The 23,828-nt window shown below is 42.7% G+C and overlaps 1 protein-coding gene across 1 annotated transcript in view; it reads left to right on the forward strand.

The window, feature by feature from the left end:
- Window positions 1–23,828, forward strand: part of EXT1 (exostosin glycosyltransferase 1) — a 296,557-nt gene that overhangs the window by 252,976 nt on the left and 19,753 nt on the right. Inside the window, exons 2-5 of the mRNA XM_066265776.1 lie at window positions 7,931–8,024; window positions 9,490–9,597; window positions 14,534–14,653; window positions 23,132–23,264. Of these exons, the coding sequence (XP_066121873.1) occupies window positions 7,931–8,024; window positions 9,490–9,597; window positions 14,534–14,653; window positions 23,132–23,264 (455 nt within the window). The remainder of the gene's footprint in view (window positions 1–7,930; window positions 8,025–9,489; window positions 9,598–14,533; window positions 14,654–23,131; window positions 23,265–23,828) is intronic.

The following is a 23,828-nucleotide window of genomic DNA, read 5'->3' on the forward strand; positions in this document are numbered from 1 at the left end:
TACGCTCTGCCCACCAGGGGGTGATGCTCTGCCCATCCTGGGCATTGCCATGTTGCAACCAGAGCCACTCTAGCACCTGGGGCAGAGGCCAAGGAGCCATCCCCAGCGCCCGGGCCATCTTTGCTCCAATGGAGCCTTGGCTGCAGGAGGGGAAGAGAGAGACAGAAAGGAAAGCGCGGCTGAGGGGTGGAGAAGCAAATGGGTGCTTCTCCTGTGTGCCCTGGCTGGGAATCGAACCCGGGTCCTCTGCACGCTAAGCCAACGCTCTACTGCTGAGCCAACCGGCAAGGGCCCACTTGCTTTTATATATATATTAGCCATGGAGCTGCTAGTTACTGAGAGGGAAGCGAGATGGTCTTCCCCTTTTGGAACACAAGGCGCACCTGCACATGTTGCATTTATTAGTAGATGCAGGTGGCAGGGACGAGTTGGTCCAAGTTTAAAGTTCTGAGCTATAAGTAGCTGTTTAGAGTAGGGGTGGTGTGTAGTGAAGTTTGACATGATATAGGATTATTTCCACTGTGTTCAGATGGGGCGTTTGATTCCAAGCATTTTTCTGACTCTCTTCTTCCTTGTGAAAAGCAGGTATAATTGTATCTATCTCCCGGTGTGGCTGTGAGGTTTAAATTAGATAACGTGTGTATATGTGTGTGTGTGTGTGCGTGCTCGTGCTCACATGTGCAGTGCCTCCTATGGGGGCCTCATGCACCAGCCAGAGCCACAAAATGCTGCCTCTCTCCCTTCACTGTACTCCATGGATCTTTCAATGGACGTAAAAAGGAGACCGTCTTGTGTGGAAAGCCAAGTGTGGTGGGGTGAATAGAAATACCTGTCCCTGATGGTCGCCGAGCCCTGCTCTCTGCAGTGGACACCCGGGATGGGCAGTCTCATTCTGAGGAGCGTCACAAAGAAATCAGTGCCTACTCCCTGGCATAACTGGGTGCCTGGAGGTCCCAGCAGCAGGCTGTGCTGTGAAGCAAAGGAGCGCCTGTGTGAGGAATGGCACCGCCCCCAAAGAGTGGGTGCCCTCCCGCGGGGGGCATGGCGTGTCCCTGAGTCTGTCGCCAGTCTGGTCAGCCGTGGCCAGCACCATGCATTAGTGTGGCTCATCCGTGTTTACTCAACACCAAAACGTGTAATAGCTCGTTCGTGTGCAGAAAGACCTGAGCCGATGGCACAAGGAAACTGAGGCTCTGTGGGTCTGGTGCATTCTCAGAGACCACAGGAGCCGACATTTTTCCTTATGGAACTTACAAGACATCCAACAGAGTACAGTGCCCAGCTAGACCCATCTCCTAGCTCAGATACGGGCTCCCTTTCATTTGTTTCTCAGTTCAAAGCTGTGCCTTGGGACAACTTCTTATTATTCCATGTTACGGACTTTCAAGTTTTCTGATAAATAATTGAAATTGTAAGTGTTAAATCTGTAAAGGTCAAGAAAGGATCTAAGGCACCAAAGATGGTTAGTAAATACCAGAACACCATCCCGGATTGGCCTCCTGGTGTGCCATGGGTGATGTTTGAGTACGAGAGAGGGGCCTTTTAAATGGTAGTTGTTTGTCGCTGATACCTGGGACCAGGTGGGCTGCTTAGGACATCATTCCATAAGAAATATTTTCAGACACTGCATTTATGTTCACTGACCGAGCAAGCAGCATGATGTCATAGAAAACAAGGACCCTTTAGAATATGAGAAACAAGGACCCTTTAGAATATGAGAGTCTGGAGTCGGAGCTCGGCTAGCTTCATGGCTGTGACCTACCTTGGCAATATCTTTGGACTCTGAACTCTGTGCTCGCCCATGAAGTTGGGTCATCGTAAGTCCTGAGGATTCCCATTGTCAACCTGTCGTTCTTACACTTGAGCCCTTCTGTGACTCATGACCACCGACCCAGGATCGTGTCTGAGCTTCGGGAGATACCACACACGGTCTTCCCAATGGCGTTCTGCCAATCTCGGCAACCTCATCTCCCTTCCCTCCCGGCCTCACCCACCCCAGACTAGGTGGTTTCTTTCGCTTTGGTGCCTTTGTTTCTGTTACCACCTCGATCCTCAGAATTGCCCCTCGCCTCCTGTCAACCTTCTGCCAGGCAGATTCTTGCTTCTCCTTTAATACTCAGCTCAGAGTCTCCCTTCTTCCAGGAGAGACTCCTGCTTCTCACTCTCCCCAACAAAAGCAAGTATGTGACTGTTGTTGCTGCTCTCTGCCTAATCCCCACCTCATGCCCCATCACACCGTCCTCCTCACTTGATAATAAATTATGTGCTAGCACATCTGCCTTTTCACCAGTTCCTTGGGTACCTGACGCCTGGTAGGCATTCAACTAGTATTTGTTGAATGAGGAGGGGGGGGGCACAACGGAAATGCTCAAGTATTTCATTTGATTTCCCTTATCCCAGTGCACTATGGGATTACAACAGTCATATACATACGTTGTTTTTGTTCTTTTTCTTTTTCTTAAGGGAGGTGATTCAAGCCTGGCTGTAAGCAAAGAAGATTAAGTGCTTGAGAGGAGAGGAGCTGGAGGGAGCAGATCAGCTGTGGCTGTAAAGTTTCTTTATAAATAAATACTTGAGACAAAGTAACAGCATCATGGGGAGACCAGAATTGTGTGACTACAGAGATGAGAGGCTGCAGCACTTGCTTCTTCCCTAGCCTCTTTGATTAGCGCAAGACAGCTCACAGGGCAAATGTGCGTGCTACAGAGGAACTGTGGGAACCACGGAGGACCTGTGGGCACGCTCCACCAGCAACATCCTTGTCTAGGCAGCTTCGATAATAAGGCAAAATCCTTTCAATTTAAAAGCGGCTGTTGCAATGCTCGGCTTCTGTTTTCAGTTTATTTTAAAGGGTCTGCTTCGCCATTCCTCCTGGCTCTGTCTTTGGGAATCTGTTCTCTTATTTTTACTTTTATTGTTACTGGTTTTTAAAAATGTATTCCCCTCATCCTGATACAATTTACAGTTTATACTGCGTGTTACAGTTTATACTGCATGGACGTGGTCTTATTTGACCTTCACAACTTGGAAAGAACCCAATTCTTCCTCCAGGTTTTCTAACATAATGTTGGCTGTATTTTCTATAATATTCTATTGCCTCCTTTCAGCCATAATGACCATGGCTACCATATATGGGTTGCTTATAATGAACCTGGGCTTTACTTAAAATGTATGGTGTAATCCTCACAATATGAGTATTAGTTACATTTTGCCCACCGGGACACTAAGATTCAGACAAATAACTTTTCCAAGATCACTGAATTTGAAAATAGCAAAGCTGAAATTTGAACCCCAGCTTGGCTGTCTCTCTAAATCTGTTTAACCACTAAGCTTTTAATGACGAAACTCACCACCATGCCAACGGTTCTCACATTTAGGGTGCCTCACAATTACCTGGAGGGCTGGTTAATCCACACAGTTCTGGGCCCTGCTCCCAGAGTTTCTGATTCAGCAGGCCTGCGTGAGGCTGAAAATTGACAGTTGTAGCAAGTCCCAGATGATGCTACTTGGGAGAAACTCACTTTGAGAACCCCGGCGCTCTGCCACTCTGCGCACCCACCCCCTTCCCAGCTGTGCTGAATTACTGCCTGCGAAGAGATGCTTCCTGTGGAGGGAAGGACCTTAATGATGCCTATCACACGGCCCGTTTCAGTGGAGGGTGTATCCCAGGTGTCATACGATGCAAGTTTAAGGGGGAAATTATGATGGCCGTAAGGTGGTACTGGTTTCAGGGTTAAACTCAGGGTCATGTTGTTTCTGTTACCTTTTTCTTTGCAGTCATTTATGAAAACTGCTCTGTCTGTGTCATCATCTGTTCTACGGGAAGCTTAATGCCCATCGGGAAAGGGTAACGAAACCATTTATTAGGTAAAGCTGAAAGTTCTCTGAGATTAATTGTCTCCTTCTGCTTATCTGCTTGCTGAGGCTATCGCTTGGTTTCGTGAAGTTCATGATTTTGATAGATTTGCATTTCTAAACCTAAGTAATACTACAGAGAACTAGTCCTTTCAAAAGGATTGCCCCCTCCACTTGACCTGTCATCTCAGATTGACATTCTCCCCAATCTACTGGTAACCACTAATCTGTTTTTCATCCTATAATTATGTTATGTCACAAATGCTATCCAAATGGAATAATGCAGTAACTATCCTCTCGAGATGGGCTTTTTTAAGCAGTGTAATTTCCTTGAGCTGGTTGTGTCTATCAATGGTTCATTTTGTTTTATTGCTGAGAAGTAGTCTAGGCTAGAGATGTACCACAGTTTGTTGAATCATTTACTCATCGAAGGACATTTGCATGGTTTCTAGTCTGGAGCTATTAAGGATAAAACTGCTGTGAACATTTGTGGGCAAGTTTCTGCATGAAGATAAGTTTTCATTTCTCTGGGATAAATGCCCAACTGTGCAATTGCTGGGTCATGTTGCTGAGGCCATTTTTAGTCTTATAAGAAACTGCCAAACTGCTTTTCAATATGGCTGCACCATTTACCTTCCCAACAGCCACGTATCAGGGTTCCCATTTCCCTGCACCTATTCTCATGGGTTCTTTTGATTAGAGCCATCCTGGTGGATATAAAGTGTTATCTTATTGTGGTTTTGATTTGTATTTCCCTAGTGACTAATGATGTTGAGTAAATTTTCCATGTGCTTATTGGAGCTTTGTATATTTTCTTTGGAGCAATATCTATTCAAATCCTTTGTCTGTTTTAAAATTGGCTTGTCTTTCTATTGTTGAATTGGGAGAGTCCTTTACATATTCTTGAAAGATGCCCTTTCTTGGGTTTATGATTTAAATATATGTTCTCCTTTCTGTGGGTTGGCTTTTCACTATCTTGATGGGTGTTGGGAACAAGGAGCCCAGTCTTGTCAACTGAACTAACCTGAGCTTCCAGAAGGCAGAGCTGGCAGGGGCTGGGCCGGTCATGGGGCAGGTCATGGCTCAAGATGCCCTGAGACACACTGTTCTTCTTGAAATTTGGTAGAATCTCCTGAACAAATGTTTTTCCCTTTGTCATTATGCCCTTAGGACAATTTTCAGAAACTTGAAATGATTTTCTTAAAATAATCTTTTCCAGTTAAATTGTTGTTCTGCTGGGGACCATGGCCATAGAGTCCCTCACAGTGTCAGTCTGGGAGAGCAGCTGTCCATAGCACACTGTGCAATGCAGATACCCCAGAAGATTTGATGCCTTAAGTTCTCAGCAGCCTTTTCTAGTTGTTGAGTGATTCTTCAATAAGTTGAGCATCTTGAAGGAGGGAGATATGGGGTATGTGAGACCATCGGGAGGGGGCATCCACAGAAAGTGGGAGGGCACCAAACACATAGGGGGCCCATCTAGAACCATTGTCACCTACCTTGTAGAGCAGCACCATCACCTCTTCAGTTATAACATAGGAGCAATTGACAGGCTCATTGTCACAGGAACTCGAGAGAGAGAGGCTGGTTCATGGGCTGAGCTGGTTAGCAATCTGACAATCACTGTTGTAGGTTATGCATGTATAGATTCTGCTTTTGTCTTTGGGTGTCCTTATGAATACACATGTCAGACATTCGTTGTGTATGTGTGAGCAGACTGCTATATACATATATGCATATATGCACATGCAATAGTTAGGGAAAACTTTGGACCAGTGGGATGTTCTCAAGGGACATTTTTCTCCTTAGCTAAACATCATAACAAAGACAAATGGAATGAATGTTCAAATATATTCTTTAGTCATCTAGCCCGGCTGGCTCATTTGAGAGATGAGAAAACTGAGGCCCAGAAACCGAGGCTCATGTGTTGTGCCTGCTGGGTTCCTGGTTCCTGCGAGCATACCCATCCCACACTCCTGTGACCTCTCAGGGGAGGGAACGCCTTCAGCCAGGGCAGCTTCATTTGCTGCGTCAGCAGATACTCTTTCTCTACAACCGCTTAAAAAGCAGGTATAACTGTCATTTGAATTTTTCCTCTAACTTTTCTGCCTTTTCTCTCCCTCCACTCTTTCCCTAAAGTAAATCCTACACCTGGCAACTTTGAAACTTGTTACAATCCAGAACATTAATAGGGTTGTACATTTTTAGCAGCCTAATGAGGAGGAGGTCGGACCATCAGCTCTCACCCCTCAGGGGTTTCTATTCTAGGCACGTATTAAACTTTACTGTAGCCTGAAGTGTATTTGACCTTTTTAGATTTAAAAAAAAAATTAGTTTAAACTTTATACATGTGTGTGTGTCTGTGTGTGTGTAAATATTTCCCTCTTCTCTGTTGATTAGGTAGAGATTCAGACATTATCGACAGTTGAACTTGAATATACTTGTCAATTTTCCCCTTGTATTTGGTGAGGTAAAAGGAAAAGAAGCCATTACTACCAGAATTTATTTTTTTTTTATTTAGCTAAATTTGAGCCCTCTTGAAAACCTTTTCTACTTTGAAGTCTATTTTGCAGTTTAATTGATGCAGCAAAGGTGTTTTTTTATTTTATTTTACTCTCAATGGAGATCATCTTAATCCATTCACGGTGACCTTTTCTTGTGCAAATTAGTTCTACACGCTTGTTTAAGCAAATGGTCCTTTGCATGATGTCTCTTCTTAATGACGGGTTTATAATTGAAAATTGGCTTACTCCCATATGCCTAGTTTGTATGAGAATATAAAAATAGATGTGGGCTTTAAAAATATACATTTATATATCAGGATCCCAAAAAGAGGAGGGAAGAATCCAATGCCTTCCGGCTATGATTAAATTAGACTATTAGAGTCAGAAAAATCTGGTGACATATGCTACTGTCAAAGTCACACCTGTCTGCAGAGTATTGGAAGTTCTAGAAAAATGAGAGTGATTTCATTTTAGCTCTGAGAATCTGGGCCTTCACAGGACAGGGGGCATCTCTAGTTGCCCAAGTTTTCTTAAATTCATCGTGAACTTGAAACTGCTTGGTTAGGAATGTGTTTGTGGAAACCACTTTTAAATAGATAACCCTATGAAATGCTCCTTTTCCGCGCTTCACCAGCATAGAGACAGGTGACACCCATGTTATTTTGCATTATTTTTCAAGTGCACAAACAGTGCTCACAAAAATTAGGGGATCAGGGAACGTGCAGATACTCTAGTACTTTCAGCCTTTTGTAGAGTGCATTTTCACCAATTAAACTGAAGTTGGTTTTGCATCGCATTTGCATAATTGAACAACTTTCTTTGACTTGTCGTTTGCTTTTCTGATATTCTTGTTTAATTAAAAAAAATCAAATACTTCTTTTTATTTATCGCTTCATATTTATTTTGAAATATCTCGTAATTTTTGTAAGCAGTATATTTGTATGGAAGAAACCGTCCTATCCTGGTGTTCCTTTTTCCCCATTTCTTAGCCTAGTTCCTTCCCTGTCAGTCACGTCAGCTGCTCCTGTACAGAAGTGTGTGTTTAGGGCAGCTGACTGTTCTTGGTTAAATGTAGAAACTCCAGCTTGAAGGAGAAAATAAAAGTTGTTTTGTGTTTGTAATGGAGGTTTCCTGAGTAGGTTTTAATAGTGTAGTTTTATGGGTTGGGGAACAAGAACAGTCTTAGTTTGGTGAATGACACGGCATTAAAAAAACAACTAGCAGTGATATTTTTATTTTCTAAGCTTATGGGGCAGCACATTTCATCAGGACACAAAAATCTGGTTCTATAAGCAAAGGCCAAGTGAGCCAATCTGTTACTGGTGCCAGACCATCAGACTTGTCCTTAATGAACTGTTTGCAAAAGAACCTAATCGCTTTGTCCAACATGAAGGTTCCCACTTGTTCGCCATGCAACACCCCCCAGGCCCCCGTGGAAAAGTGAGAACTGCCCACCTGGTGTGTTTCCAAGTTGCTCTGGGAATTTCGTGCAGCTGTGCATCCACAGGTGTTCGTGCGTCCCTCCCTTCCTAACGGGTCCTCGTTGGCTGATTGCTCCTCCTCTCTCCTAGGTATGATTATCGGGAAATGCTGCACAATGCCACTTTCTGTCTGGTTCCTCGTGGTCGCAGGCTCGGGTCCTTCAGGTTCCTGGAGGCTCTGCAGGTAAGAGACCCCGAAACCTCCCCAGTGTGGGGCTGAGGAACAAAGGTGGAAGGGGTGGGTTGAACTTTACTTAACTCTTCTCCTGGGATCTCAACAGAATACATGCTTTGCCTTGAACACCTGAAATCTGTTTTCCCAAGAAAATCTGCAACATTTTTAAGCGAGGGTGAGGGGGTTACTCCCTGCTTTTGTGCATGGGAAGATTAAATGGTTTCACCACCAGGGAGGATAAGTTCTTCAGGGACATAACTGCAAACAGAGGACAGACCTGGTTGCTGCCAGGAAGCCGAGCTGGGCTCCTAGAAGCCAGTCTCAAGAGCAGTGGCTTACTGGTTGTAGTTCCCAAAGGCAAATTGCCTGTTCTGCCTTCCCCTCGCGGTCATGCTCGGGTGAGAACAGGGTCCAGCAGGGTGGTGGTCCTCCTCGGCCCACTTCCGAGGCTCTGACGTCCAGGGGCCCCTGACTGCCGCTCCAGACAGGGCGAAGCGTCTCCGCTCATTAACCCCACTCCAGAGAAATGCCTTCTCGTGTTGAGAGAGTCGTCCATGTCTCCTACCTGGAAATCGCAACCAGCCTTCCTTGATCCCGGGAAAGCATGCTCTCGGCCTCCTCCTCCTGCCCTCCCGGCCCCCTTGCCTGAATCTGTGCTGTTGTCACAGTGCTTCCTGACTTCTGTCGTCCTGCCCTGTCCTCTGACAGCTTCCTTCCCTTGAGTGTCTTTTCCCAGCGGCTGTGTGTTCTGCAGAGCATGTGGTTGCTTACGTGCTTGTGGCCTCTCAGGATGTTGGCGATCCCCGGTTCGGATTATGAATTATTTGGAATGAGAATTTTGTCATTAGCCCATTGTTTTTTGGCTGTTAGTTCACTGGCAGGTAGTAAATTGGTACAACCATGGTTCGGATCCCTGCACACCGAAGGGAATGAAGTTCCGGTTCAGAGGTGGCCACACAGCGGAAGGGTGAACACCGTGTAATCGTTAAGTCCACGAAATGCTTTGTCAGGAGCCGAGCCCCATTCGGCTCTGTGTTGCTCATGACATTCGGGGTAAACCACTAGTGAGCTGACCGGTGGCAGTTACACTGACAAAACCGCTTACAGTCAAGGTTGGTTTCACGCTGGGATTTTGTTGGTGAAGGATTTTGTTACATCAGTAAAACTTCTCCAGTGAGGCCAGTCGTCTCCGTGGAAGTAAGGTCAGCCAAACCATGCACTAGAATGGAAATGGGGCTTTAGCATTCTGGGGCAAGTCTTGCCCACAGTAAAATCTTGGCTGGATACATACAGCCTTTATGTGACTCGATAACTCATGAAAGCTCACTGTCCTCTGAGGCCAGAGGCCTCCACTGTCCAGGTTTCATGCAACATAAGAACTGCCAGTAATTGAATTTGTACTGACTTTGCGCCCTGATCGGCACAGTCCCTGCTGTTGCTTTCCTCACACTCACGAGGCCCCTTCTCTGCATAGGCTGCCTGTGTCCCTGTGATGCTCAGCAATGGATGGGAGCTGCCATTCTCTGAGGTGATTAATTGGAACCAAGCTGCCGTCATAGGCGATGAAAGATTGTTATTACAGGTAAGAAAGGGGCTGTGGCCTTCAACAGATCAGTGGATTATTGCTGCCCCTATCCACACTTCCAGAGAAGATGAATCCAAAAGGTCAGCTCTATAAAAGAAATTTTATCAGGAGAAAATGGCCTGTGTCATGGCAAATATGAAGTCATTTAATATGACACCAGCACAGAATCTGCTCAGGTCCAGGGAACATATTAGGAAAAGGAAAAGTTTCAGGGAACGGATATGAGCTTTGATAGTGAGTAGAGGTGTATATCCGCCCCCTTCAATATCCAGAGTTTTTAGAAATGGTAGAAGAGAGGTCGTATACCATCCTACTATTTCCCCTTCCTTTCCCCTTTCTGTGTTTGCCTGCAGATTTATGTTCAGAGAGGTCTCCAGGGTTGATTCTTATAATTCAGGTTATCATTGCTCAAATGATCCACTCTGGGTACCTGAGTGAGTGTTATCCTTCAGACATCAAGTTGAAATAGCAGACTCTTAATAAAAAAAATTTTTAATTACTTTTCGCTATTTAGATTTTTTTTTAATTTTAATTTTATTGTGTTAAGAACACATAATATGAAACCTCTCTGAACAAATTTTGAAGTGTATAATGCGTTAATATTGACCATAGGTACAATGTTGTACAGCAGGTCTCTGGTGCTTCTGTATCATGCTTAACGGAAACTTGACACCCAAAAATTAGGAACTCCCCACTTCCGGCCCAAAAGCAATCTGCAGATTCAATGCAATTCCTATCAAAATCCCAGTGGCATCTTTGATAGAAATAGACAATCCTAAAATTTATATGGAACCACAAAAGATCCCAAACAGCCTAATTAGTCTTGAGAAAGTAGAAACAAGCTGGAGGCATCATATTTCCTGATTTCAAAATACAAATATTGATCAACTTACGACCATTCGACTTTACGCCCACAATCGCTAGGCACGACTGCTCCGTGTCTGGCAGCACAAGCGTTACCCAGCTTGGCGTACGACAGTGCAGACCAGCTTCCAGCACCATTACCATCTCCGCGTGCACCATTTCAACTGTTATCCCAGACTCGGTACAGCAATTTGTGTTTTGTGTCTTGGATATTTTTCATCAAACCCCTCCCAAGACATACCAAGAGGAAATAGTCTTTGCAAATATTAAACCAGTTGTACTTGTAATGCAGTGTTTTACTTAAACCTGACAGATGTAAAAATAAGAAACAAAATGGTGTAGAGATGATACAAATGGCATAAAATGAACAAAGAAAATTATGATATATAACAATAATGAAAGAAAATTATGATAAAATATGACTTAAAGATTTTTATAACATTATTTCACAGTACTGTACATATAGCCTACTCAACTTATGACCAAATCGTGTTACGACCGGTCTGTCAGAATCAATCGTGGTTGTAAGTCGAGCACTAGCTGTATGTGACAAAGCTATAAACCTCAAAACAGTATGGTACTGGTAAAATACAGGCATGAAAACCAATGGAACAACACAGAGCCCAGAACTAAATCCACATAAATACCACCGCTGAACTGATCTTTGACAAGGGTGTCTAATAAAATTTGAACTACTTAAGAACTGCCCAGGAGGGAGATAGAGTACTCACAGAGAAACCTGAGGACACTGAGGAGTTCTCTGCAGACCCTTCGGGCAATAATATTTACGTTCTACATAAATTGCCAGGCTCCTTTCTCTAAAATTATAGAATATTTTAATGCTTTCCTTAATGGCATTTTGTATTTTATCTCAAACTACCACAGATATTTGTGGAATGATTCTTTTAAGTGCCTTGCTTTTTTTGATATCCAGAAAACTGAATCTCTAGTGCTGTTGCTGATTCTACTTTGGTGGTGCCAGCTGGTCCGCTCGCTGGCTGGGGACGTGAGGCAGCGCTTTCCCTGAAGTAGCAGATGAAATATCTCTAAGTGAGGGGCCTATGGATCAGGCAAGCCGTGCTGACCCCAGTTCCCCACGCACGCCTTCTGCCTGATCTCCTGTGATCTGAGTGGTCTCTGGGACCTCCAAAATGAAAGAGGCATTTGTGGGCCAGAGGTGAACGTCCCTTCTACACAGCGATGGCGTGTGGCTAAGCCATGTGCTCACGAGAGGCCAACCCAAAGTGATAAACACGGCTCTTTTCATGCTGCCTTTAACCTTTTACAACTTCGGAAAATAATGCACATTTACTAAAGGCAACTTCGGAAATGAAAGGAATCCAACACACGAGCTGTAACTTCTGCATTTACGTGCCAGTGTTCCCATGAACAAGATGTGAAGGGGTTGGGAGTTTGTCTTTGGCAGGGAGAGCACTGTGGGATGCTTCATTGTGGCTGCCCATTTCCTACCATTCTGCCCAAGCTGATGCGTAGTTCACCTTCCGCAGCAACTTTCTAGCTTGACTCCGAAGATTGTGTTTTCCATCACGCCCATCCAGACGCGCTGATATTTCCCCCTCTCATCTGCGTCCTGTCTTTGCACAGCTGCCTCCATATTGAATAGTGACTGCTCTGTCGCTGACGGGGGCTTTAAAGAGCTGGCACCCCGCCCAAATGTCTGCTCTGGGAAATGTTTTTGTTATGTTACAATTTTTCATTTCCTGTTTTAGAACAGCTTGGATGTTTTTATTTGCATATGCTCTCGTCATCATGTCACCGAGAGAGCTCAGTGTGTCTCTTCTGTATCTATTTTGGTAGATCCCATGAGTTTTGTTACCATACGTGACCTTTTATTAAGACTTTGAGTTCTGCAGCTTCCAAAGCCATCTGGCTAGATTGGAATTAATTTGTCACTTTTCCATAACTGCCTCTCAGGACAAGCAGATTAATAATCAATGGCCAGATGCCATTAAAACCTAGAGCGAGGTCTTTTCAATCAATGGACATTATCTTCAGAACACTTTGCAGGCTGCTGTCATATACTTGTGCACAAAGAACAAGTAGAATATATTTCACTTGATGTAGGAACACCGAGCTGTGGCTTCTTTTGCAACCACAGCCTGTCCATTCTCCTGGCGACAGCAGCACAGGAGCGCTCTCGCACTTTTCTGATGGTCTGCTCCCGCTTGACCATGACAAAGCAGCGAAGTCAACCTCTCTGACTCTTCAAAATACCCCTGACATTTAGAAGAGAGCACAATTATTAAATTGAGCAGGAAAATTTTTTCAAGGTCTTTCTTTGGCAATCTAGATTGTTTCTCAGTGAGTGAATGAAAGTGAATGTGCTGTGACCTGCCAAGGGTTCGTGGCACAGACAGTGTCCCTGTCTTCTCCAGGGTATGTGACTTCCATCCCCGCTGGAGCTCTGGGCTCACCTGTGTGTGTCTGTCAGCGGTTCTCCTTTATCTGTGGCCACCACGTTTTATCAGTGTCAGGGACCCAGATCCACTTCGGGGCCCAGATCTACTCTCTGCTTTTGAACACGGCCAAAGCAGGGCAGCTGGTCCTTCTCTTCTTATTGTGAAGCAGTTTTTACTGCTCCTCTTAGACGCAGTAATACGACCCTCCCCTTCAGAAATTCAGAAGTCGTCTTGGTCACAGTGGCATGGGTGGCTTGTTAGAGCAGCATTCCCGCTTCAGCCCGGCCCCCGGCCCCCGGCCCCCGGCCCCCCGGCCCCCGGTCCCCGCTTCCGATCAGTTACACATCAGGGCAAGCATGCAGAAAGAAGTGAGCACAGCAGGGTGCCTGCTAATCACAAGGACTGGCCCCTGAGAGTAGAGACTCCATAGAGGAAAGAGGCCTGAAACTGTAGGTGAGGATGGGAAGCAAGCCCAGGAAACTCACCAGAAACCCAGGAAGTACCCTTCAGAGCTCCAGACCCAAGCAAGGTCATGTGGAGACAGTAAGCGGTTGGTCTAACTTTGAATCTCATCACCCTTATGTCAATAATGATAGTATCAGTAGTAATAATTGCTATGTTAATTAAGCTTCCCATGTTCCGGGCACTGTGCTAAGCACTTCTGTTGTCCTCATTACATCCTTATGATGTTAGTACTATCTCTCCATTTTCTAAATGAGGAAATAAAGTCTTTGAGAGACCAAATAACTTGTCCAAAAACGCATAGCTAGTAAATGATAAAGACAAGAATCCCACCTTGTTCTAATTTCTTTGTCCTTATGCTTAACCTTAGCTACACTGCCAATAAAAATAATCATAGCCCTTTGGTGGCTCCAGCAGGCCATGTCCAGTTCAGCTCTTATTTCTTAGATAACTAACTACTACAGAAAAGCCACTTGCCTGCCTTGAAATAGGTAGCAGTATGGACAGGATATAGATCCCTCCTTTAAAATTGCGTAGTGTCATAGAGAGCAGTGATGACTAAACACAACAAGGTTGGAAAGATTGCCTTAGGTTGGGGTAAGTGCTGGAGCCATAAACGAGAGGTCTGGGAGCAGACCAGCTCTCAGGGTGGGGCGGGGGGCAGAGGTATGTACACAGAAAATTGACTAGCCCTGGCTGCAGATCCATTGGAGAGGCTCAGAGACAATCCCTAAAAAGCCCTTGAGTAGATCCATTTGTAGTCCCTGGCATGGCATGCCTTAAAAGTGGTTGGTGGATGATGTCTGGCAGCCTTTCCCCAAGGCCTGTAGCTCCCTCTGTGAAATTTGGTTGTCCATGTGCACGATCAGGATGGTGGGGCTCAGAGGAGGAAGCAGCAATTGCTATTATAGAAACACCTTAAGCAACTGTTAACCTGCCTCTGAATCTTAGGTAAACCGTAACATTCATTTAGTAAAGGTCATTGAAGCTGATGCCCCAAACGTGCTGTTTTGTACCCGATCCCCCTTCAGGGCATTTTAGCCTGGAGGTTGGTGGTTTGGGGTAGGTCTGTATGCTAGAAGCTGAATGCTGTGTAAAGAGCAAAATCCCAAATGGGTTATTGCCATCCAATGGCATCTCATTGTATTCCAGTTATAGTTATGATGTGTGTTCACCTTGTGTTACAGATTCCTTCTACAATCAGGTCTATTCATCAGGATAAAATCCTAGCACTTAGACAGCAGACACAATTCTTGTGGGAGGCTTATTTTTCTTCAGTTGAGAAGATTGTATTAACTACACTAGAGGTAAGTGGAACCCCTTGGCTCTCTGTTGAATAATGGTCTTTTATACACTTCTCCGGGTCTTCTGTTTTGCTATTGGTGATGTGTAATTGGTCAAATGGAGCAAAACCAAATTTTCCGTGCTTGGATATGACAGTTAACTCTCTCTGTCTTTTCTTTTCTTTTTTTTTTTCCACCTGCTGTGCCATGCCCAAACAAATAACTCCATTTCAGACAAACTCAGGGGAAAACTGACACGGGGAGAAATGACACTCCTGACACAGAGATCGGCTCTGTCTTACATCATTTCAGGGATATGTGGCTAATGACTGTCCCCCTGTCATTCATACTTAACGGCGTATTTTGAAGACATAGTTCTGTAGCCCTTTCAGAAAACACATGGTGACCAAGTAGGGGGAAATCTACCATTCTAAAAATATGAGTCATTTACCGGCTACCATAGTCCAATGGCGTTTGGGCTGAGCAAATGTATTCTCACGACATGTATAACCCAACCCACATCGATGTTGCAAAGACATGTGGAGAAGAAAATCAGAATTCCACCTGCCTGGTTCAGAAAGTGTTAAACTTGAGGAAATCAGAAGATCTTCTAGGCAGATGAGTGCCCGTCTTTCAGTTGCTTTTTTTAAGGCCCGAGGAAGAAAGGAAAGGGAAGCAGGGAGATGATTAAAACCTTTGGAAGTAGAGCAGATAGCGATGGCCCGAGGCTAGGCTGAAGTAGCACAAAGAGCTAAGAAAAGATGTAGGAAAGTGCACACTCAGGAGTTACCAGCTTGTAGGAGGGAGAGCAGAGGTGCTCTGGTGGGCCCAGCACAGAGGGAGGCCGAGGTGTTTGCATAATGAGGTGCAGGCATTTGTGGCCTCGCTTTTGGAGTGTGTACCGTATCTCCCCATGTATAAGACACACCTTTCCCCAAAATATTTGGGGTCCGAACACTGGGTGCGTTTTATACAGCGGTTATGGCATTTCAAATGCCATAGACGGAACTGAGGATGAGGCAATATATGAAGACAGTGATTCGTCGTCAGACACAGATGAGGACAAGCTAATGGATGGGAGTTTGACCATGATGAGGAGTTGTGTGAATTTTATGATGAATAAAACTTGAGTTCAATAACTTTAATGTAATACTTTTTCCCCCCCAAATTTTAGACCCCCAAATTAAAATGTGTCTTATACATGGGAAAATAACGGTATATTTCCCACCTTGAAACTAGGGGGAAAGGCCTTATGGACCCAGGCTTACCCATGAAGGGAACAGGGTTGCAATGGCTTCCAAAGGCTTCCTGATTGCAAGCCAATGTCTCTTGCACCTCCAGAAGCACTCCCTCCACTTAAGATTGGTTGAGTTTTCTGGTCTGTTCATAGCAGCAGATTTGAAAATGTAGCAGGTGGTTCCCTCTTCTTTGACCCTGTCCCATATGAGATCCTTGCGAGGCCTTTCTTAAGGGAAGTGGGCATTTTCTTTCTTTTCCCTTTTGGAATGAGAGTGCCTTTTTTTTTTTTTAAAGCAAAGAAGAGCACTGTTATTTTAGAAAATAATGAAAAATACTTAAAGAATGAAAATTAAATAATCTACCCATGCAAAAGTCACTTTTGATAGATATACACATGAATATTAGTTCTGTGCAAATTTATAAATATGTTGTCATTTTTAATTTAAAAATGAGTCTTTCTGTACTTTATAATATTTTTTGGCTAAATAATATAGTGTTAATATTTTCCATACTACTAGATTTTTCTCTAATTCTTTTAATGACTATATAATACTTCATTCATGATAATCATTCATTTCTGTAATGAATCCCCAGTTTGAAGATATTGTAACTGTTTTTAGTTTTTATTATTATATACATCATTAAAGCAAATAGCCTAAGCACAAATTTCTGGGCAGGTTCAAGATTACTTCCTTAGAATGAATTCGAAGACCTGCTTCAAAGAATATGGTGAATGTTAAGATTTCTAATGTGAATTGTCAATTTTTCTGTAATAGAATTGAGCTGATTTATACTCCTTCCAGCTTATATGAGAGGACCTGTTTTGTTTCTTTCATTTTTACCAATATTGGGCATTTTATCTTTAAAAATGATAAATTTTCTTAATGTATATTTTCTACGATATTACTAAAAATAAATATTTTTCATATATTTCTTGCTCAGGAAACTCACAAAGAAAAGAAATGGAAATGGTCACAATGTTATCCCACTTTTTCTCAATTTTTAACGACATGTTATATTAAAAATATTAACCCTTTGAGTCTTTTATTGCAATTGTCTCTCCCCAATTTCTGGTACGCCTTCCGATTTTGTTTATGACTCCGTCTCTTCATCTGCGAGTTTTCCATTTGCCATGGTGAGGAAGAACTTTTCAACCATAATTCTATGTAGACACACACACACACACACATTCACTTATATTTCTCTAGTACTTTCATGATTAAGTTTTTATATTTAGCTATTTAATCCAATTTACTTTTATGTATCATCTGTGTTGAAAACTAGCTATTTTGGGGGGGGGTAGATTGTAATGTAGTTGTTCTAATATATTTCTTAAGTTATACTTTCATTGGTGTTGCCATATATCACTTTTATGCATCTTTGGGTCTGTTTCTAGCCTTTTAATTTTGCCTTATTAGTTGTCCACTCTAATGTACCCAAACCACATTCTCATTTTTTTTTTTTACTCTCTCTGCCATGCTTTAGTGCCAGCCTGTATTTATTTAGCCAGTCTACTATTGTTGACTATTAATGTTGTTTGTTTGTATATATTTTATATAGCTATAGATCCTTTATTCAAGCAATGCCTTTTTTCCTCTTAAGTGAAAAGTGGGGAGGCAGAGAAGCAGACTCTATCATGTGCCCCGATGGGGATCCACCCGGCAAGCCCCTTGTGGGGTAATGCTCTGCCCACCTGGGGCTGTTGCTCCGTTGCTTGGCAGCTGAACCATTTCAGCGCCTGAGACAAGGTCATGCAGCCATCTTCAGCACCTGGAGCCAACTTGCTCTAACTGAGACATGGCTGTGGGAGGAGAAGAGAGAGACAGAGAGAATGGAGAGAGGGAGGGGTCAAGAAGCAGATAGTCGCTTCTCCTGTGTGCCCTGCCTGGGAATTGAACCAGTAACATCCACACACCGAGCTGATGCTCTACTGAAGTAGTGCCTTTCTACATGTATCTTACTTAGACTATATGTCTTTAGTATGGAGTCCTTAATGTGGTATTTACCCTACCAAAGAATCTGGGCATTTCTAAGACCTGGGAAATGTATTGTCAAATTACTCTTCAAAAACTGCACCAATCTAAGCCAGTGATTTTCAACCCTTTTCATCTCCACGGCACATGTAAACTAATTACTAAAATTCTGTGGTATACCAAGAAATACATTTTTACCAATCTGACAAAAAATAAAAATAGGTATAATTTTGAAGCATTGACACCAGACAGCTATTGCTGTGTTGGCTGTTGTCGTTGTTGTTTACTTAACAGTCTAAGAGAAAAGAGGCCAGTGCCCCTCATAGTCAGGCTTGCATGTCTTAGAATTGCCAGCAGCACGCTCCCTGGCACGCTGGGTGAAGATCACTGATCTAGACTCTCACGGGCTGTCTGGGGCAGACTCTCTTACTGGGTGCTTGTCAGCCTTAAGGATCATAAGTAAAACACACGCATATACAACTTTGCTAATTTGCCAGATGAAAGATGGTATCTCATTAATTACATTTCTTTTGAGTATGGTTTATTGCATAGATCTGGTCTCTGGCCTATTAAGTTAGCAGTGCTCAGTCATCCTGTGCTAACAGTTGGATGTGCTGCAGTCATCAGAATGTGGAACTTAAGTCAAGCTGTTTGCGTCTCTGTGCCTGGAAAATGCCTTCTTCCGCTTGGATTCAAGCCATGCCGTTCTTTAGCGACAGAGTTGTTTTTGAAAACACTGCAAACCATATACTTCATTCAAATTTACAGCAACTGTCAAATCTCCTTATATAGTTTCAAGATTAGATTGTAACGATTTGACCTCTTAACCAAATTGCATGAGAGATACCATCCAGCTTCCCTTTTTAATTCAGCACTCAGATAACCCACCATCCAATATAAACAGAAAAGCAGAGAAACTGGCAGAAAATGCCATCCACATACACAAATAAACAAAGCCAGTATGCTTGTAAGACTGATTTAAGTAATGCATATCAAAAATGCCCAGTTGGCTTGGAATGTCGGTAATGTAAGTTATTTGGCCCCTGTTGGAGCTCCAAAGGTGGAAGGATAATTCAGTTACCCAGAAACTACAGAGATTTGGGGACCCCTTGCTTCACGCTGTTCTACACCCACACTCTATCTTCCTTGCCTGCTGTATTCTAGACCATGACAAGGGGATTACTTAGGTTTGGAGATTGTAAGCCTTAAAGTTATAGGTAGTGTTTAGACACAATTGAAAACAGAACACCTTATTCTCCTCTCCAATGCCAGGGTCAAGTTGTTATTACATTCTATTATGCTGCACTCTGTCATGTTTGCGATTCAGCTAGTCTAGAATTGCCAGTGTGACTGAAGTTTTTTTATTCTGCATCTTGAAATAAAGGAGCTATTTAATCAGAGCTAAGTTCTTTGGAGCTTAGTTTTGTGTATGTGCAAATTGACAGGTAATGAGGGGAGACAGTAATAAAATACTGTCAAGACAGTCCCTTCCTCACCTGACCAGGCGGTGGCACAGTGGATAGAGTGTCGGACTGGGATGCAGAAGGACCCAAGTTCGAGACCCTGAGGTCACCAGCTTGAGCGCGGGCTCATCTGGCTTGAGCAAAAAGCTCACCAGCTTGGACCCAAGGTCGCTGGCTCCAGCAAGGAGTTACTCGGTCTGCTGAAGGCCCCCGGTCAAGGCACATATGAGAAAGCAATCAATGAACAACTAAGGTCTTGCAACGAAAAACTGATGATTGATGCTTCTCATCTCTCTCCATTCCTGTCTGTCTGTCCCTATCTATCCCTTTCTCTGATTCTCTCTCTCTCCCTGTAAAAAAAAAAAAAAAGACAGTCCCTTCCTGGATTTCATTATTTGTCACTGTACTGAACAACAGTAATAACCTGGCACAGAGGATGGAAACATAGGAGCGCAGTCAGGATAAGGCTGAGCAAAGGGAAAGTGCATGAGATTGTAATAATTTATGAAAACAGCTAATGGCTCCTGGAGAGGCATATTTTTTGTGGAGTTTTATGAAGTCTTCATTGTCCATCTTTCCCTTCAGTTATCTAACCATGCACATTTAAGCCACAGCCTTGCTGATGCTATTGTACAGTGAAATTTTAAAAATCAATGAGATAATGGAAATAGAAGTTTGCTTTGGCCTGGAGTGAGGTGACATATGGTGGCACTGTGAGTGTGAGGTAACATTGCATTGGTCGAAAGGCCAAATCAGTGCCACATGGAATGACTGGAACCTGTAATCGTAGTCCATTATTATTTTTTTTAAAGATGGCACAGAAAAAAGAAAAATAAGAAGCCTGTCTTTATTCCCTTTGAATTCATGTTAATAGGAAATGTTATTTATGTTGAGGGTGCTATTTGAGACTATAATGAAAAAGATACTGTATTTTTGTGTATATGTTAATGTGTACATATGTGCAGATTTTCTTTTTTTTTATTTTTTTATTTTTCTGAAGCTGGAAACAGGGAGGCAGTCAGACAGACTCCCGCATGCGCCCTACCGGGATCCACCCGGCACACCCACCAGGGGGTGATGCTCTGCCCATCCGGGGCGTTGCTCTGTTGCAACCAGAGCCACTCTAGTACCTGGGGCAGAGGCCAAGGAGCCATCCCCAGCACCCGGGCCATCTTTTGCTCCAATGGAGCCTTGGCTGCGGGAGGGGAAGAGAGAGACAGAGAGGAAGGAGAGGGGGAGGGGTGGAGAGGCAGATGGGCACCTCTCCTGTGTGCCCTGGCCAGGAATCGAGCCCGGGACTTCCGCACGCCAGGCTGACACTCTACCACTGAGCCAACCGGCCAGGACCTGCAGATTTTCTTTATAGCCATAGTAGTGTCAAACTTCTAAATATAATGTCCTTCTTTAACAACAATAGAAATGGGCACTAAGTCCCCTGAACGGATCCTGGGGCTGTCCAGTGTAGCTCTCGGAGAGAGCTGGACATTAAGAGAGGTACCAAAGGACCTTTCTATTTGGTGAAATAAGACCCATACTCTTTCAAAGTTTTGAGAAGGCATATTAATATAAACCGTTTAGAAACATATTTAGCAATAATATAAACAGCCTTTAAAGTGTTCATACCCTTTGAGAAAGTCTAAAGAATCATTCCTAAATGTGAAAAATTTAATTCATAAATGTGTTCATTGTTTTGTCTATTAAAAAAAATAAGCTGTTGGTCATTTTGAAGAAATAAACCATGAATACTAAGTAATTTAGAAAAATATCTAGAATATATAATATCTATAATATTATAGCTGTGTAAAGATGAAAAAATCTATGCCTAGAAAATGAACACAGGAATGAGATTATTTTTTATTAATGGCCAAAAAATGTCTTAAGCATTCAAACTTATGCAGCTCTTCCTAATAGTTTTGAGAGGTTGTTATAATTAATGTGATGTTTTATTGTTTTATTACACACGAGGAAAGTGAGACATAAAGGTGGCCAATAGCGTGACCCAGGTTAAAGTGAAACATTTGCTATTGCTTTCATACCTTAGCTAACATCTTCCTGTCAAGATCCATTTGAAGAGAGTATAAGGTGCTTACTGGTATTTCAGAAGTACTATGACATATCACTGTATCCTTGAATTAAAAAGATAACAACATTGTGATACTCAACCAAAAAAAAAAGTCTATGACAATGAGAAGCATACCATCCAGGGACCTGCAGTGAGCAGCAATCCATTTTGTGATATCTGAATTCCGTGTCATTTGTGTATAGGTCAGATTTATGATCCTCTCTATTGTCAATTTACTCTGTATTTTGATATCCAAACTTGTTTAAGTGACCATGTGGTAGAAGGTACATAAATTTGGAAAGCAAAAACAAGGGAAGAATGATAAACTATGAAAGAAACTAAAAAGACTGTATTTGGACAAATAATAATAATAAGAATTGGAATAAATGGTATAAAAAAATGAAATTGCCAGCCATGTAAAAACCCTTCAGAGACAAGACATTTTCTCATAATTAATGCCTGACAACAGCATTTTAACATATCTTGGCTATACCACAAAGAGTAAACATGAATATTTTAGCTAGATTCCCGAGATCACCATATTAGAATCTTCTACCCAAGCCATGTAAAAATTGCACTTTTGATCTGGGGGAAAGAGAAACTGCAGAAATCATTGGAATAGGATATTTGAGTTCTTCTAAACTTCTTCTTGGCTCCTTTCTTTCTTTCTCATTAAGAAATATAAACGTGATAAGGTTTGCAAAGATAAATGTAGCTCACTTTATCACTTGTCTTGTCACCATGTGGGACGAGATGAAGATGTTAATAACCTTAGTAAATAATAAAACTCCATTTAAAACAGTCAGTACTTAAAATCACATTGCATTAAATGGGGAGCCGGAAAATGATGGTTTAGGTTTTAAATCTTAAATCTCTTGAGATATATGGTGGGCTTTTTTTTTTTTTTTTTTTTGAAGTTAAAAGTTAAAAAAAAAAAGAACCCTTGAGATTCTATATCAAGTTAATTATTTGCCAAATCCTACCTTAATGAATGGTTGGTATAATTACAAGAGTTTTAAAGTCACAGAGAGAAATCTGTAAAGTATATTAATCACATTCATCTGACAAGTGATCCAAGGTGGGAGAATGCTTGACTCTAAATGTAGAATTTAATGATCTGCAAGGCCCCAAAGTCCAGAGAAACTAATGAACTAGCTTGGCTATTATTAGTCTTCGTATGCCAAGGCTCTTGTCTTATTATGTAGGATGCTGTAAGTAATCGCTAACTCACTACTTTTTGAGATGAAATAATAGGAAAACTTTAGCGAACCAGCACCCCAAAGTCCAACAGTTGACTTTGAAAGGAAATGTGACAAGCAAATAAATCTGCCTCTTGAATTAAATAGAATGTGCCGTCCGTCCTGTGTGCTTTTAGCTCAGTCATCACGTGGTCTGCACTGACATGGCCAAGCATGGAACACATCTTCCCGGTGTGGATGCAGAGGCACTGTTTGATGCTCAACCAACAAAGCATCCCACACACTGGGTTTTGAAATGAGCATGGGCTTCTTGTTATAGAAGGACAAGATAGTATTCGTGGTAAACTGAAGTTTAGTTAAACTAGATCAGCCATAATTCATTTGTCTTTCTCTCTTTTCCATTGCTCCGTCACCCTCTTTGTGCGTCAGACACTTTTACCAGCCGAGAGTGGGAGGGGAGGGTCAGTACTTCGAGGATCTTCGTCCTGCCACTAGGATTGAGCCCGGTCCTTATCAGATACCATCGGGAGCTCAGCCTCACCATGTGCTATGTTGTTGTTTTCTAGATTATTCAGGACAGAATATTCAAGCACATATCACGTAACAGTTTAATATGGAACAAACATCCTGGAGGATTGTTCGTACTACCACAGTATTCGTCTTATCTGGGAGATTTTCCTTACTACTATGCTAATTTAGGTAAGTGTTCCTTCCAGGGAGCTACCCTGGTACACCCTCCAGTCAGTGTCCAGAGTGAAAGCCCCTTGATTCTTTTCTGGTCTAGAGCAGGGTCTTCTTAACCAGCCGCATTGGAAAGTGCCGATCGAGCCCTGTCATAAGTGGTGTCTCAAGGTCAAGGATTATCAATTCTGCACAACATTGCAAAATGAAAAGAAATAAACAAAATGCCTTATCTGAGCCAGCTACACTTTATATTTAGTAGAGTCATTTCTTTTTGCAAAATAGGCATCCAAATTATGGATCATTTCAAACATGGCAATGGGCTAGCTATAATTTTAAGACTCATCATATATAAAATGGAGCTAGACAATCTCACCCTAATATGTTTTTCACAATCCCAGCTTCTCTATCTTATACCAAAGAAAAACTGAATAAAGGGAAAGGAGAAAGAGTTAAGAATCTATGACCAGGTAGAAATTTATCATTCATTCAACATTTATTTTGCTCCTCTTATGTGCTCTGTTAATGCCGTGCTAGGTGATAGAGATGAAAGGTCAAATGTGATACATTCTCTGCCTTCCA

Source organism: Saccopteryx bilineata, chromosome 3 (assembly GCF_036850765.1).
Source record: "Saccopteryx bilineata isolate mSacBil1 chromosome 3, mSacBil1_pri_phased_curated, whole genome shotgun sequence".
In the NCBI taxonomy this organism is placed as follows: Eukaryota; Metazoa; Chordata; class Mammalia; order Chiroptera; family Emballonuridae; genus Saccopteryx; species Saccopteryx bilineata.